This window comes from Sinocyclocheilus rhinocerous, unplaced genomic scaffold (genome assembly GCF_001515625.1).
Source record: "Sinocyclocheilus rhinocerous isolate Xijiao unplaced genomic scaffold, SAMN03320098_v1.1 scaffold2572, whole genome shotgun sequence".
Taxonomy (NCBI): domain Eukaryota; kingdom Metazoa; phylum Chordata; class Actinopteri; order Cypriniformes; family Cyprinidae; genus Sinocyclocheilus; species Sinocyclocheilus rhinocerous.
In genome coordinates, this window is record NW_015633224.1 from 113,645 (window position 1) to 128,219 (window position 14,575).

Sequence of the window (14,575 nt, forward strand, 5' to 3'; positions counted from 1 at the left end):
AATCGTGCAGCTCTAATGAAAATGCATTTGCTTTCAGATTTAAAAATGGTTTGATGACGACTGTTTATTGGCAAATGCCACTTGCATGTCTCATGAGTAAATAATGACCTATTCTATTTAGGTGAACTGTTCCCTAATTTTAGGTGTATAAATCTATGGACATGAATGACACCACAAATCATGAATCTTCTTGCGGAGATTGTGCTATTACTTTTCTAAGTGATTTAGCGTACGAGTTCCCCGGCAGATGATAAAACGGGAACAGAAATCCTATAAACTTGTGTCGAAGGAGGTGCCAGAGCCAGAACATTCTAGCAACACCCTAGCAACCACCCAGCACATTTGATCTAATAACTGCTTAAAGGAACACTCCACTATTTTTGAAAATAGGCTAATTTTTCAACTCCCCTAGAGTTAAACAGTTGAGTTTTACCGTTTTCGAATCCATTCAGCCGATCTCCGGGTCTGGCGTAGCACTTTTAGCTGTAGCTTAGCATAGATCATTGAATCTGATTAGACCGTTAGCATCTCGCTCAAAAATGACCAAAGAGTTTCTATATTTTTCCTATTTAAAACTTGACTCTACTAAGACCGACTGTACTAAGAAAACTCTGTACTAAGACCGACAGAAAATGAAAAGTTGTGATTTTCTAGGCCGATATGGCTAGGAAATATACTCCCATTCCGGCGTAATAATCAAGGAACTTTGCTGCAGTACCATGGGTGCAGCAGGCGCAATGATATTACGCAGCGCCTGAAAATAGGCTAACTTCAACGGTAAAACTCAACTGTTTAACTCTAGGGGAGTTGAAAAATTAGCCTATTTTCAAAAATAGTGGAGTGTTCCTTTAAAACACCTTAGCAATACCCTTGGATCCACCAATCACATCCCTTATTTTAAGCAGTGGCCAATGTAATAGTTGCTCAGTTTTGCACCACTTTTTTTCCACCACCATTTTTTTTTAGGAAAATATAAAAATGTAGTGTTTGTAGAAAGTCAGAGTTGATTGTTTTATTCAGCCTGAGAAATACATTGTCCCTACACAATATTAGCATTGTTATAGTGTCTTTGACACTCTTCCCTTTCACCAAGCCCATGTCTGATTACAATCACTCAAGTGCTGAGTTATGAAAGAAGAACTCCTCACTGTGCTAGCGCAGTGATTTATTGTTGACTGTGGTGTGGGAACTGAGCCATGTTTGAAGACTCTTGACTGGCTGAATTCACCCTGAATCAATGCAGCGAATGCCCCCCTTTAATCTCATTCGTCCGACCCCCTCTAAGCGAGGCTTTACATTCCAGAGACCCGTGCGTTTTGTATAGGACTGGGGGGGCTGAAGCCTGTAGTGAGATTTTGGGCAGCTGTGTGATTTCCTGAGAGGGAGATATTATTGAGTGGATGTGAATTTTCATTTCGTGCTGTCAAAATGTACATCCTGTCCTTGAAATATTTCTTCAGTGTTTTAAACATTCGGTTGTGGGTGAAGTGCAGTTTTAACAACTTTCCCAGATAGCACCTAGTAAGACACAAAACAGCTTGGCTCTGATAAGGATTGAGAAATTTTCTAGCCTTGCCCAGGCCAAGAAAAACCAGTGTGTTGAGTTACAGTATGTTTATGTTCTTGCTCTTGCATTGTCATATTTCTTCATTCATTCTGAGAACATTTTCAGGTCACTTAAAATACTGCGTGGCAAGAGATGTTGTTTATTGAAATTTGTTTTTGTTTTTTTTGTTGCTTCCTCTCTCGTCTAGTGTTCTGAGGCCCTGAGGTCTTGGGAGAAGAGGTTAAATTTGGGAGGGGCGAAAAAAACTGAGAAGACGCAGCCGTCACTTTCTACGGCAGTCATCCTGAATCTTCCACTTTAGACAGACCCACTGAGATACATTCTCTGATCCCAAGGCCATCATCTTAGGAGTAGTTTGCCAGAAGCTTGTCCTCGGTGTAAGTTGAGCAAGGAGGATCTGTCAACAGGTGCCTAGTGATATGAGGGTTCGTGTGGCGAAACAGGTGCATATTGGCCTCATGAGCTCCATGGCCTCCGACAGGGCCTCCGCTGTGCTGGGAGTGAAGAGCCTTGGTAAGGAGACTTCGGCGAATAATGGAGATGCTCTCATATCCGTGAACTACGGCTTGCCTGAGAACGAATCCCCTCGGTTTTCATTCGAGACTTCAGAGGGGGACTCACCATGCACAAAGTGCAGAATGCGGAAGTCTTTGGATACTAGGTCTAGAAGTTTGGATTGCTTAGACGAGACCTACAGGTCCAAAAGCTGCAGCTGTGGGGCTGCAAGGCACGGGGAGGAAGGGTTGTACGTGTGCCAGATGTGTGGGTTTTGCGATCCAGTGGAAAGCGAAGAAGTCTGCCCGGAGAATAGCTTTCCTCCTAGAAGCTGGGGAACGGTGCCCCAGCAGACGAAAGCAGAAGGGTTTTCTTCTGATGTTACTTGCCTTGCTGGAGAGCGGCCAACGTTGAGTGGCTCGGATGACGAACTGTGCCAGATGGAACTCGTAATCGGCCAAAACACGGAGAGCCTGCCGTTCTGTGGGCTGGATTTGAGGCGAAACAGTGTGCCTGTATCCTCACCACAAGGGCCTCAATGCACCAATGGTTGCGGCACTGCCATGAATAACAAAATGCGTGACAGAACGGACTTTGTATGTGCCGTGTGCCATAAAAATGGCTTCTCTAGTTTGGAAAGGCTCAACAGGAAAAGCAAACCCATGTGCTCTCAGGACAGATGCCTTAAGAGGTCCACGCCATTCATGTTGTCTGTACCTGACTGTAGTGACAGCGAGGGCTCTGTGTCCGATAGCGAGTTTGTGCGTAACAAGAAAGAGCGCTCTACTGTCCTGGTCAGGAGGTACCTCAAGAACAACCAGAAGATCAAAAAGACAGTGTGCACCGGCACAAGAGCTATAGTGAGGACTCTACCCACCGGCTGCATCTCTGACAGAGTCTGGGAGTCTGTTTGTGGGAAAACATGCCACCTTGGTGATGATGCGAGAGGATACAGCAGAGCTCTTCAGGCCATCCAGCTGCATGTTTCCAGGGCCCTTCTCACATACCCAGGGGTCAGGTTTGCCGAGGTAAGGTCAATTTATCTTCTCACGGTATGAATGCTTCCTTTATGAACTGCTGGTTATTCAGGTGTTACGTTAAAGCTCTATGAATGTGCTTCTCTCACAGTTGGTGCCACAGTTCCTGCACCGAATGTTTGTGTTGTATCTCATGTTTTGAAATAAGAATTAACCCTGCATTCTTAGCTTGATTCTTGGGTGCATAATTAGTGGTTCTTGCTATTGCAATTGCTCATACTGTATGTATAGTTCTGCAATCTTTCTGCATTTTCAAAACCCCTAACTATTAAACCATTTGTGCTACAGGCATGAAGAATATCTCAAATCATGTGGCTTGTTGAGGAGAGTTATGATATTGCTATTACCAAGTGATGAGGCTTGTGTTTTTTCCTGGCTGACTTAACCGAATAAAAAAGTACCCTAGACTCAAGAAGGGACACTTGTAAAGTGTTTGGGTTGTTTGCTAGGTGCATATCTATGCAGCCATCTAGCAAACAACATGAACACTCAATGCCCTAGACACTACCCAGAACACTCTAATTATGTGCTATTGAAGTGTTCTAGGTGGTTTTTGCTGCAATACCACATACAGCGTTACAGCTGCCCTTCAAACAAATCCTTTAAAAAAATGCATTTCAAATCCTACCATTGTTTTATAAATGACCTACATCTATCATTTCTGATATGAGACATGTACTGAAAGAAACAAACTTAAACGACCGACTGTCTTGCAAAGTTTAGCTCCAACTCTAATCAAAGACACCTGCCTTTAATTTTTAAGTGATCCTGAAGATCCTAATTAGTTGCTTCAGGTGTGTTTGATAAGGGTTGGAGCTGAACTTTGCAGGACAGTTGATCGCCAGGAGCAGGGTTGGGCACCCCTGGTCTACAGAATATAATGAACCCCAAATGAACCTCAGATGTCGCAAAACAGCAAGTTACTAAACCTTCAAACTTTAATTTCTACAAGCTTGAATTGAGTAATGATATGGAATTTACTCTTTTTTTTTTTTTTTTTTTTCCCCCTGAACTAAATTATTTAACGTAGAAATTACATTTGTTTTTCCATAGTATTTACTTCACCGCAGAATCATTTTATCAGTGTGGGATAATCATGGAACAGCGGTTTTAAAGGCTACAACAGGATCTGCATGTTCATGGGTTTACATGTAAAACCTACATTATTTTGAAATTAGTTTATTCCATATTCCATTACTACATTTTATTGAAACTTGCCATTTGTTAACTAAGCCTAACCTAGTTTCTGCTAATGGAAAACAGGAAATTACTGTTGATTTTTGACATGATGTGGAACATCCCAGACGTCTTTATTATCTGTCAGCCTTTTGTTCATATTCCTTGGTTTCTATATTATATAACTTGTTTGCTGTTGTACATGTCAGACTTCTTTTCAAATTTTTTTTTTTAGTGAATTCAACTAGACCATGAAATATTTAATACAATGTGTCATTTCTTTTTTACTCATTTAGCGGATGCTTTTATCCACAGTAAATTACAAATGAGAAATAGCACAACCAATTTATTGTACAGGGTAATGATATTAGCAGTGCTGCAATACCAAATTGCAAGAGTAAACCGCAGTGAAGCATTTTTTCATGGCAATTCTGTCATTTTTCGTGGCAATTGAAATGGTTCCAGTCTATTTAACAAATGGACACCGGCCAGCACTTAATTTTGCCCGTAATTTGATGAATTATGGGCAAAATAGGAGGAGATCTTTTTTTCCAAGGAAATTCCTTATCCTGGAGCTCACAAAGCTCAAGTTGGTGCAAGATACAGAAACATTTCAGTTTGAGGTTTTTCTGACAGATGATTTAGTGGGCGACTGCTGTCTGTTTAAGCAGAACTTCAGATCTGTAATGCAGCATATTATGCCTGTGCTTAGGCAGACGTTTTACTAGTAGACTTGTAAAAAGCACTGCTTGTTGTGTTAAGGGCCGTTCCATTGCTGTCTAGTTTCTCCCGCTGGCTGGGACAGTGGAACCCTCTGTTTCAGAGCGTGCAGTTGTTCTCGCTACACTAGCTTAAGACATTAAGACTTTATTGCCCCTTTGAGGCACTAAACCCCTGCCTCCTTCACCTTTTTATTCATTCCTTATAGGTGAAAAATGAGTTCACTGAGTCTAAGCATGTAGAAATACGTGTGCTGTAGTCATTGCTACTCCAGAAACCAAACCGTTTTGTGTTCCACTGATCTGTTATTGGTGTATTGTTTTGGACCCACAATATCGGTCTCAACGGCAATGTGGTTTTTAGACTGAACCACGGTAGAGAGTGGCCCAGCATTATCTGATATTAGAAAAAAAGGAAGGGTTAAAAAGAGGAAAAGTGGATAGAGAAAGCCAGCCTGATTCTCTTTTGGTGGTTCAATAATATTGCATCAGGATTCTCTAGAGAACTGAAGTCTAATAGGGAAAGCGCATACACATCCCTGAGGACTTATGCTGGTGGTGACATGAAGCACGTCCTGTGGTTTCATTACGCCATAATTTATGGATTGCTTTATTAGGCCACTCTTTTAATAACACTGTCTTTAGTGTTAGTGAGGTTATTTTATTGTCCAGATTTGAATATGAATTGGCATTTGAAGTACTTTGGAACTTTGTGTTTTGTATTCTGGTGTAAGTAATTTTTACGTATATATACACACTATAGTAATTTTGAGGGATGAAATGAGGGCTTGTTTGCGCAATTGCATATTTCTTTCAGTTTTTTTTTTTACATTTCTTGATGTTAGGTTTGTAATTGCTTTATCTGCAGATTTTCCCATTCTCTGGCTGCTACAGAGAATGACGGGAAATATACTTTTGTTGCGCAAGCCTGTCACCTCATAGAGCAGTATTTCACTGGAAAGCTTTATAGCGCTTCTTTATCAACAGTACACAAAATACATACAAACAAATTGTACCGCCACAATGAACATGTAATTATGACCATTTACAAAGCCAGGACTCAAAGTTTTAAAAAACCTGCAACTCTTCATCTTCAGATGTGAGACTGCTAGGGTCAAGCGGCGAGCATGTAATTCAGAAAGTTTCCCATGGGATATTTGCCTGTCCATCTGGACTTTAAAAGAAATGACAGACTGCTCCTTCTAATTAAGCTGAGCTTGTTCTTTTAATGTGTTCTTAAGCTTTTACTGGTGTTTGCGCACGGCCTCAAATGTTGACACTTGAGCAAAGAGCTTCCCACTCAGGAGTGTGTTTTTAAGGCAGGCCTTTACATGGCATCCAAGAGGCATCTGCTAATCGTCTCCGTTTGTGATTATAGCAGCAGTAGGGAGGAAGTGCAGAGTTGAAACTCTGACCTCCCCTGGCCTTGACCCCTTCTCTCGATGGACACCACAGAGGAGTCAGACAAGCTTATGAGATTGCAAGTAGGGGACAGTAACCACAGTGTTGTTTGTGGTTTATACGACAGCCATGAGATTATACATGGCTTGTGCTTATTTTTCATATGAATGTTTAAATGGCCCCTACAAAAGAAAGAAAGTTGTACGGGTTTAGACTGACCAGTAAATAATGACAGATTTTCACTTTGCATGAACTATTCATTAAAAATGTTGTTTGGGTTGGTGTGAAATGAGAGAATATGTTGAAAATGGAATTTACTACAGCCCTCTGTGGTATTAAAGGAAATGAGCCACATCGGGGTTGCCTGCCCCGCCACAGGAAGATAAACACTGCCTTGTGATTGGCTGATTAGCACCTGATGGAATGAACAGCAGGGCCAGAGATCTCCAAACAGGTAATGACTAATGACTAAAAGTTCTGTCAATGACCTAAAAAGAATAAAGAAGAAAAAACATGCAAGAAGGTAACAGTGTGGACTAGTTTCCTTAGATATTTGGCTTCGATTTTAAAGAGCATAAACGGAAAAAATAACAGTGTTGTGGTATTGTTCTGAAGCTGTAGTTTCACAAATTAAAATACAGTCTACTGGTAAGATTATTAATACAATTTTTAACAATAATATAATTATTATAATTATTCAATTCAATTCAAGTTTATTTGTATAGCGCTTTTCACGATACAAATCATTGCAAAGCAGCTTTACAGAAAATTTGAAGTTTCTAATTTTAATTATCATCTGTTGATAATCTTTAACCAGTTCGTTTGTCTAAAAGAACACTAAAATCAGACTTCCCAGTGCTTATGTTACACAAGGCTGTGAAATTACAATTTATGAGAGCACATTTACTTATTGCCTCGCTCTGCTTGCTTAGCTGTAAAGCTGCATTTGCATTACAGTGTCATAAAAGAAAAAAAAACGGCATTCGGTCATGTTGGACGGATATGCCATTGGAAAAAAATTGCTTATTACTGGTAAAAGGACTCTATGAATCAAAACAATGGAGCTATCATCATGTAGTAAGTGTTGCTACTTTTTCCCCCCAGATATAAAAAAAACCCACGATGATATGGCTAACAAACAAGTGACAAAATGATACACCTCGACTCATTCCTCTCATTCTTGGCAAAGCAAACCAGCCTCATAGTTATTTCTCTCATAGACAGAGACCACCTAGAGAGTCTCGCAATCCACAGCCGAAACCACAGCATATCCTGACTCAGACCTTGGAGAGACTAGCAGGTAGTGATAAGACCTGTCTAACTCTCACTAACACAGTGATGTCAGTGAGCAGAGCGGCCATCTACACGCCAAACAAAACACAGGACGAGGCTAGGAGGAGGGACACGGTGGCCATGATACCGCACACAAAGTGCCTTGTGTTTCTGAGAACTCAGAACACACAATGAGCCATTTAGAGGAGTTTCTTCTACATTTCATTCTCATAAAATCAAGGGCTGCAAAGCGGATGTTCGTGAACACTCTTCTGAAACCTAAATTGACAAATTTGACACTATACGGTCTCATGGACTTCACACACAGCGACCATATCAAAGCTGCAAGTTCATATCAACTGCACTATTTAATACAGGTCAATATTTAATAACAGGTCAAAGTTCCTAAATCAAATGACTTTGCTAAATAGCTCTAGTCTGTTGAAACAGAAATGGACAGAACAGTCAACGGGGAAGCAGGTGCTTATGAGAAGAGCTCTCATGAATATCATGTTGGTGGGCTCTGCTCAAACGCAATGTTTGATTAGCTCTTGTAGAAGTGTAGACGGAAATGTTACACCCCTTACCATACTGTGATGCCCTGTCCAGCCGGTGCGTAACATAAAACCATGTCTGCATTTGTGATCGGAGAAATGACAAACAACAAGTGCTACTCTACACTGCCCAAAAAACTCGCGTTTGAATCGTCAGTGGCAAATTCTTTAAATATAAAAAACGTACTTACAGTCTGTGAGTCTGAACAGCCGGCATTGTAGTCTACTCTCCCAGGATCAGGAAACAGTCCTCCATAAAATGCGCTAGACACATCTGAATATTTGGGTTAAACTGCATGTGGGGGCGTGTTAGAACGAGTCGTTTTAGGTAGGCGTGGTTGACTCTTAACTTTTATAAAGAATATCTCTTTGGATTTGAGACTTTAGTCTTTGCAACTTTACAGATCTTCTTTATGCACCACGAGCTTGTAACACCCCAAAGAGAAAGGAAAAATTTAAATCGCATCATATGACCCCTTTAAATATTTGAAAATACTTCTTAAATATGGTCATGTACATACACAAATGCAAGGGAAAGCAAACAAGCTTGATATATATACCTAACTCTTAGGTCAAATGCAAGGCAACATATTCAGTGACATCCTTATACCAGCAAAAACATTGAGCTAATGTTCTAATTATTAAATCGAGTAACTTGGATTTCATTGAAATACCTGAAGGCAAATGAGTGACTCCTCTTACGGCACAGTTAATTCACTCTAAACTGCAAGTAAACAAGTTTCCCTATTGATGGTGTTCAGACTGAAATGCTCTAGTCTTGATTGATGGTGGTTATCCCATCCTGCCCTCCTGAGTGTTTTGTCTTAACCTGTTGTTTGTATTGTCCTCAGAGGTTTGCCGGCAGTTGAGGGTGATACTCTGGGAAGGTGTGGTTTGCTGTTGTCTGCCAGGAATGTGCATGGCAGGCTGCTTTCAGTCCCAGCTGGACCAACAGCTCAGATTTTAGGCTGCTGATACAGACTGTTGCTCCACTGAAAGACAATAGTGTGTCTTTTCTAGCTTTTGTCGTGCTACGTGCTGTCTGATCCGTTTTTTCATGTTTTTTTTTTCTCAAAGGTCAAATGAATGTGTCAAACACTGTCAAGTGATACATAATAGATTATAGCAGAACCAATATATATTGTGTGTAATAGTTGATGTCTAGGATTCATGAATTCCTCCAGTAGGGCTGTCATTTTTTTTTAAATTTAAAAGAAAAATCTACATTTGAATGCAAAAACGTTGCATTTGAATTTTAGGTGTGCGTTAAGGAGGCAGCCTTATCAGTGGTGCACGAGATGCGATGACAATGTAAGTGTCATTGCATTATAATGTTTTTGTTAGTCTATCCAGCTGAAGCCACTAGATTGCGGCGCTGCTGCGTACTTAATTACAAATATTGGGGGAAAAGAGAACATCAATGCGGATCTAGTTTACATCAAAACTGAAACCAAGCCGTTCACACAGAACGCATGTTTCGCGCATTTTCTAGAGGGACATCTATCACCGTTGCACTCTTGTCTCGCACAAAAGAGCTGCATGTTTAGAAAGCCATGTAAAATTAATGCAAGTTTAACTTTGAAAAAACATATCTGGAGACTTTATGGCGGGGTTTTTTTCCCCATCCCACTGCAACTCGTGTTTTTAAATGAAAAATGTACTCCGTGTGATTGGCCCTTTGTATTAAACTATGAATACCTACATGATGCTGTTTTGTTTATAGTTGTTTAAGCAACTTAATTATAATTGATTTATAAACATTATTTTAAACATTATGCACTTTTTTCACAGATAGTCATGTTATCTTATGCTTTGAATAAATGTGCATTAGTAATATTTTGCTCGATGCGCCCTCTTGTGACCTCAGGAGAGAAGCCAAAAGCTTTTTTTCACCCTAACAGAAATTATGCATTTTAAGTTCGAATATAATTAGAATTTTGGTAATATTTAAGTACAAAATTTGAATTTAGTTTTTCAGCCATTTTGACAGCCCTATCCTCCAGGCTGGGAAAATAGATGGAAATCAAGTTGAACATGTTTGTTGTCATGTTCTCAGGAGGGTAAGCAATCCCAGCGGTGAACTGTGTGTGTGTGTGTCATGAAAAACAAACACCCAGAAAGGCCAAAGGCGCATGCTTTCCACTGCAGGGAGAGTACATTCTCTTTCACCAAACCTTACTGTTTGTGAGCTAGTATTTCATCACATTCTGTCTTTGTAAACTGACTTGGTATATATTGTATGTAGTATATTGCCACAGCAGTAAAATATTGCATAAAATTATATTTTCCATTAAGAATTGGAATGTTTACATCATAAAAAAAACAAGTTATCATCGTCGTCAGATCTGTACGGTGAAAAAAGTATAATGTACTGTATACATAATTCTATATTATTTAAATGTAATTGTACATATAAATAATAATTTATATGATATATTTTAATTAATTCAATGTAAATTATATATTAAAAATATATAGAATTTTATATAAAATTTAAATTGTCATTGTAATGTATCCAGTGTAATGTAATAAAATTATTGTTTTACAGTATTGAGAATATAAACGCCAAGATAAAATGTTGAGTGGTAATTTTTTGGTGAAAATTTGTTTAATTGTCATGAAAAATCCTATATACAAAATATTATTTTTTTGGTATTTTTCATTATAATCTTTTCTATAATAATTTTTTGGCTTAAATCTGAGTACTTATTTAGGCCCAGGTAGTGTTTTTTTTTTCTTTTTCTATAAATACTGTATTTTTCTGTGTTCATAACTTGTATTACTGTCAACCTCTGATCTTAGCATTCATCTGACTGAACCTTTATGATGTGGTTGCTGATTTCTGCCCCCTAGTGTGGACCTGTGATAACATGATTCCTAAAAAACTCATTTATGTGTGGTATTTGGGGAAAAAAAAATGTTGCAACATCTAATCTTTTTTACTCGGATGTATCCGGTAGAAAGTCACACCAGTGTTGTTTCTCAGCATTCCTGTCATGTACAATTAACACAGAACAGTCACACACCTCATCCAATGTCAACACGCAATTGTGATGCACATTTCCGCTAATGAAAGTCTGTACGTTGCGTGTTCTCCATACCATTCATTTACTACAAGTAAACAGTCTGGAAACATGTCCTCATTCTTTACTATTTCTACATTTTACAGTAATAGAGTGCTGTAGTGATTAAGTATTTTTGTAGGCCAATCCGGAGGGTTGCATCACCCTGGTTCCCTCGTCAAAAACCCAATAGTTTTTTTTGTTTTGTTTTTTTTTGATTATTGCAAAACATAAACTCTGTGACCAACAAAAGTTTATGATTCTTACAAGTTTTGTTCATCATAATGACCTTCACAAATGAACACGACATTTATGAACATTGAAGTCTAAATGCTGTCGACAGAAGTAAAAGGCTAAACATTGTCTTTAAAGTTTAAACGAACCAAACCACAGTCGCATGACTTCAATGTCCTCACCATTAAGTTTCTGACAACTCTCTTTCTGTCCTATAACCAAGTTTAAGTTTGCAAGAGTATAATTATTAACAATGAAGCTGTGAAAGCAACTAGTGAGTAGATGAGTTTGCATGTGTGATGACTTAATAATGCTTCATTATTTTTAAATACCTAAAACACAGACCTCGTTAACCAAAAACCCATTCAAACACCCCACTGACTTCAGGAAGATGGAAGTGAAAGTGCTAATATGATAACTTGATTTCAGGTGAATTCTGGGATGTTTTCTGTACAGTATTGAAGAAGTTCACATGTATGCTGAACACTTGTTGCTTCTCCTTCAATAGCTGCTCCAACGTGGCCATTAAATAACTTTATTTTTTGTTGTTTTGGAAATAATGAATCATTAGAATCATCACATTAATTCAGTCCACTGTGTCTGGATCTGCTGGATCTAAACTGTAGGTAACAGATCAATGATCTCCATGAGCTGTGCCACTTGGAGGCAGTGTTCTACAACTCCAGTAACTGGCAGTGCTCTGAACCTAGAGAGAATGTTCCAGGTCTTTCTGCTTTGTTCATGTATTGTGAGACAGCTACCGCTTGTGAAATGAACTCTTGTCACATACTCACCAAACGCTCAGGAAATCATGATCGCTAGTTTGCCATTCATTTAATTCTTGTCCCCCTGAAGGAGTTCTGAGTGCTACTTGACGTCCTTTTGCCATGTTACCTAATCAGACGTTCATTAAGAACATCATCTTAGAGGTCATGTAGGCCGATTCTTTCTTTAAAATTCAACAGGAGCATCTGCATTAATGGCATGGATTCAGCTAAAATGTAAGGTTACAGTATCTCCCTTTAATTTTTTGCTCACATTGTGTTTGTAACCCGCTGTCTTGCAGGGAGATTCACTTGAGGTCTCTGCTTATAAGGTTGATATGGCAACGGCAGGCAGCGTTCGTTAATGACCGGGATCACGCCGCAATGAAACGCACAGGTTCTGCCGTGGCACAGCCTAATTAGATAATTACACAAACAAGAGTTGTAGTCTGTCGAATGAAGGGTTGAGCGGCAGAAAATTTGCTGGTACATATAAGATAAGATAATGTTGTCATGTGACTAGTGCGCCCATTGTTTATTTGAAAAGGTAAATATTGTTTAAAAGTTAAATATTAATATAAATATATCCAGGTTGAATTTAAAATATAAGAAATAATTGTAAAAAAAAAAATATATATATATATATATTATAGTTAATTATTAATAAAAAATAAATTATATATAGTGTAATAAAATGATAAAAAGTTAAATTATTTTTGTCCATTTCTGTCATTGCTCAAACTCTAATTGGTTTAATGCTGCTAATAAAAGCATTTGTGACAAAGCAAATAATAGAGAATGACTTGTTTACAGCATTTAGATTAGCTTGACCAACTGAAAAGCAATCAGAACGCACTGCATATAATGTATTATATAACTGTAATTTTCATACACAAATCAATTTCATTTCAACCTATATTTTTGTCAGAGCTGGCTTAAACACTTGGAGTCATTACAGCTTGAAACACTGCTTGCCTTTCATTCCTTTTTACTTTCTTTTTCGATCCAGTCTCACATCCTTGGTTGTTAGAGCACTAGTGAATTGATGTGGGCAGCTGCTAATTTGCATGGCTTTTGAATATATTTGATCATTTCGTGTTGGCCCGTGACACTTGGCTGCTTTTGATTGCTCTTACCCGAAGTGTAAGTGCATTATGTTTCACGTGTTCTCGTTTGGCATCTGCATTCATGCGTTTACAGGCACGATCTGATTATATGCTACAAATGCCTTAAGAATGAAAGCAGGATTAGAATCACTTCAGCAAGAGTTGCCTGCCAAGCAAATAAACAGGAATGTAAATATGAAGTCAGTGCAGTTGTCGTTTGTCATCGGGATAGTCTGCTTGAAGACGTTTCTCCTGTGTAAGATTGTATCTGCTTCATTACCTCCATTACCACGGCCCATTTGCCTCATATCCAAATAAGGGGAATCGAACACGAACCAAAACATGGTCCCCTCGGTCTTACTTAAACTGCTAGCTCGCTCTCTGTCCCTCTCTCTCTATCTCTCTCTCTCTCTCTCTCACTCTTCCTTTGGCATCTGTATTCTATGAGGAAGAATGAAAAGACACTACTCATTATTAGGGAACGTGGTTGACGATGCATCACCTGACCCGAATGGGAATTTTTGGAAACAGTAAGTTGTTCGAGTTTTTTTTCCCCTTAAATATACTGTACTTTTCAAAAGTTTGGAAACAATGGTTTTTAAATGTTTTTGATGAAGTCTCTTATGCTTACCAATGCTGCATTTATTTGATCAAATATGCAGTACATTATTATGCATTATTACAATTTAAAATGACTGTTTTCTATTTGAATATATTATAAAATGTAATTTATATGTGATGCAAAGCATAATTACTCCAGTTTTCAGTGTCATATGATCCTTCAGAAATCATTCTAATATGCTGATTTGTTGCTCAATTATTATTGATGCTTAATAATGGTTCTTATTATCAATGTTATTATTATCATGTGCTGCTATTGTACTATTGTGGTTTTTCAGGATTCTTTGAAAGAATTTATTTGAAATGGAAACTTTTGTAACATTATAAGTTTTTACAGTCACTATATTGATTAATTTAATGTAGGGCTGCACGATAAATCGCATGCGATATTTAACGCGCATCTTGTCAGTAAAGCCATTCTGTAATCAGCGGTAAATCTCCATCACGTGCGTGCTTTCACATTGAGTAGCATTAACTACACAGAGCCGTTGTTCACCGACATGCTGCGCAAAACATGCGCAAAATATGATCGTGGTTTTGCGCAGCTTGTCAGTGAACAACGGCTCT

At 38.6% G+C, this 14,575-nt stretch overlaps 1 protein-coding gene across 1 annotated transcript in view; it reads left to right on the top strand.

Annotated features, from left to right (window-relative positions):
* Window positions 1-14,575, top strand: part of plce1 (phospholipase C, epsilon 1) — an 87,954-nt gene that overhangs the window by 4,714 nt on the left and 68,665 nt on the right. Inside the window, exon 2 of the mRNA XM_016557418.1 lies at window positions 1,755-3,090. Within this exon, the coding sequence (XP_016412904.1) occupies window positions 1,987-3,090 (1,104 nt within the window). The 5' untranslated portion in view covers window positions 1,755-1,986. The remainder of the gene's footprint in view (window positions 1-1,754; window positions 3,091-14,575) is intronic.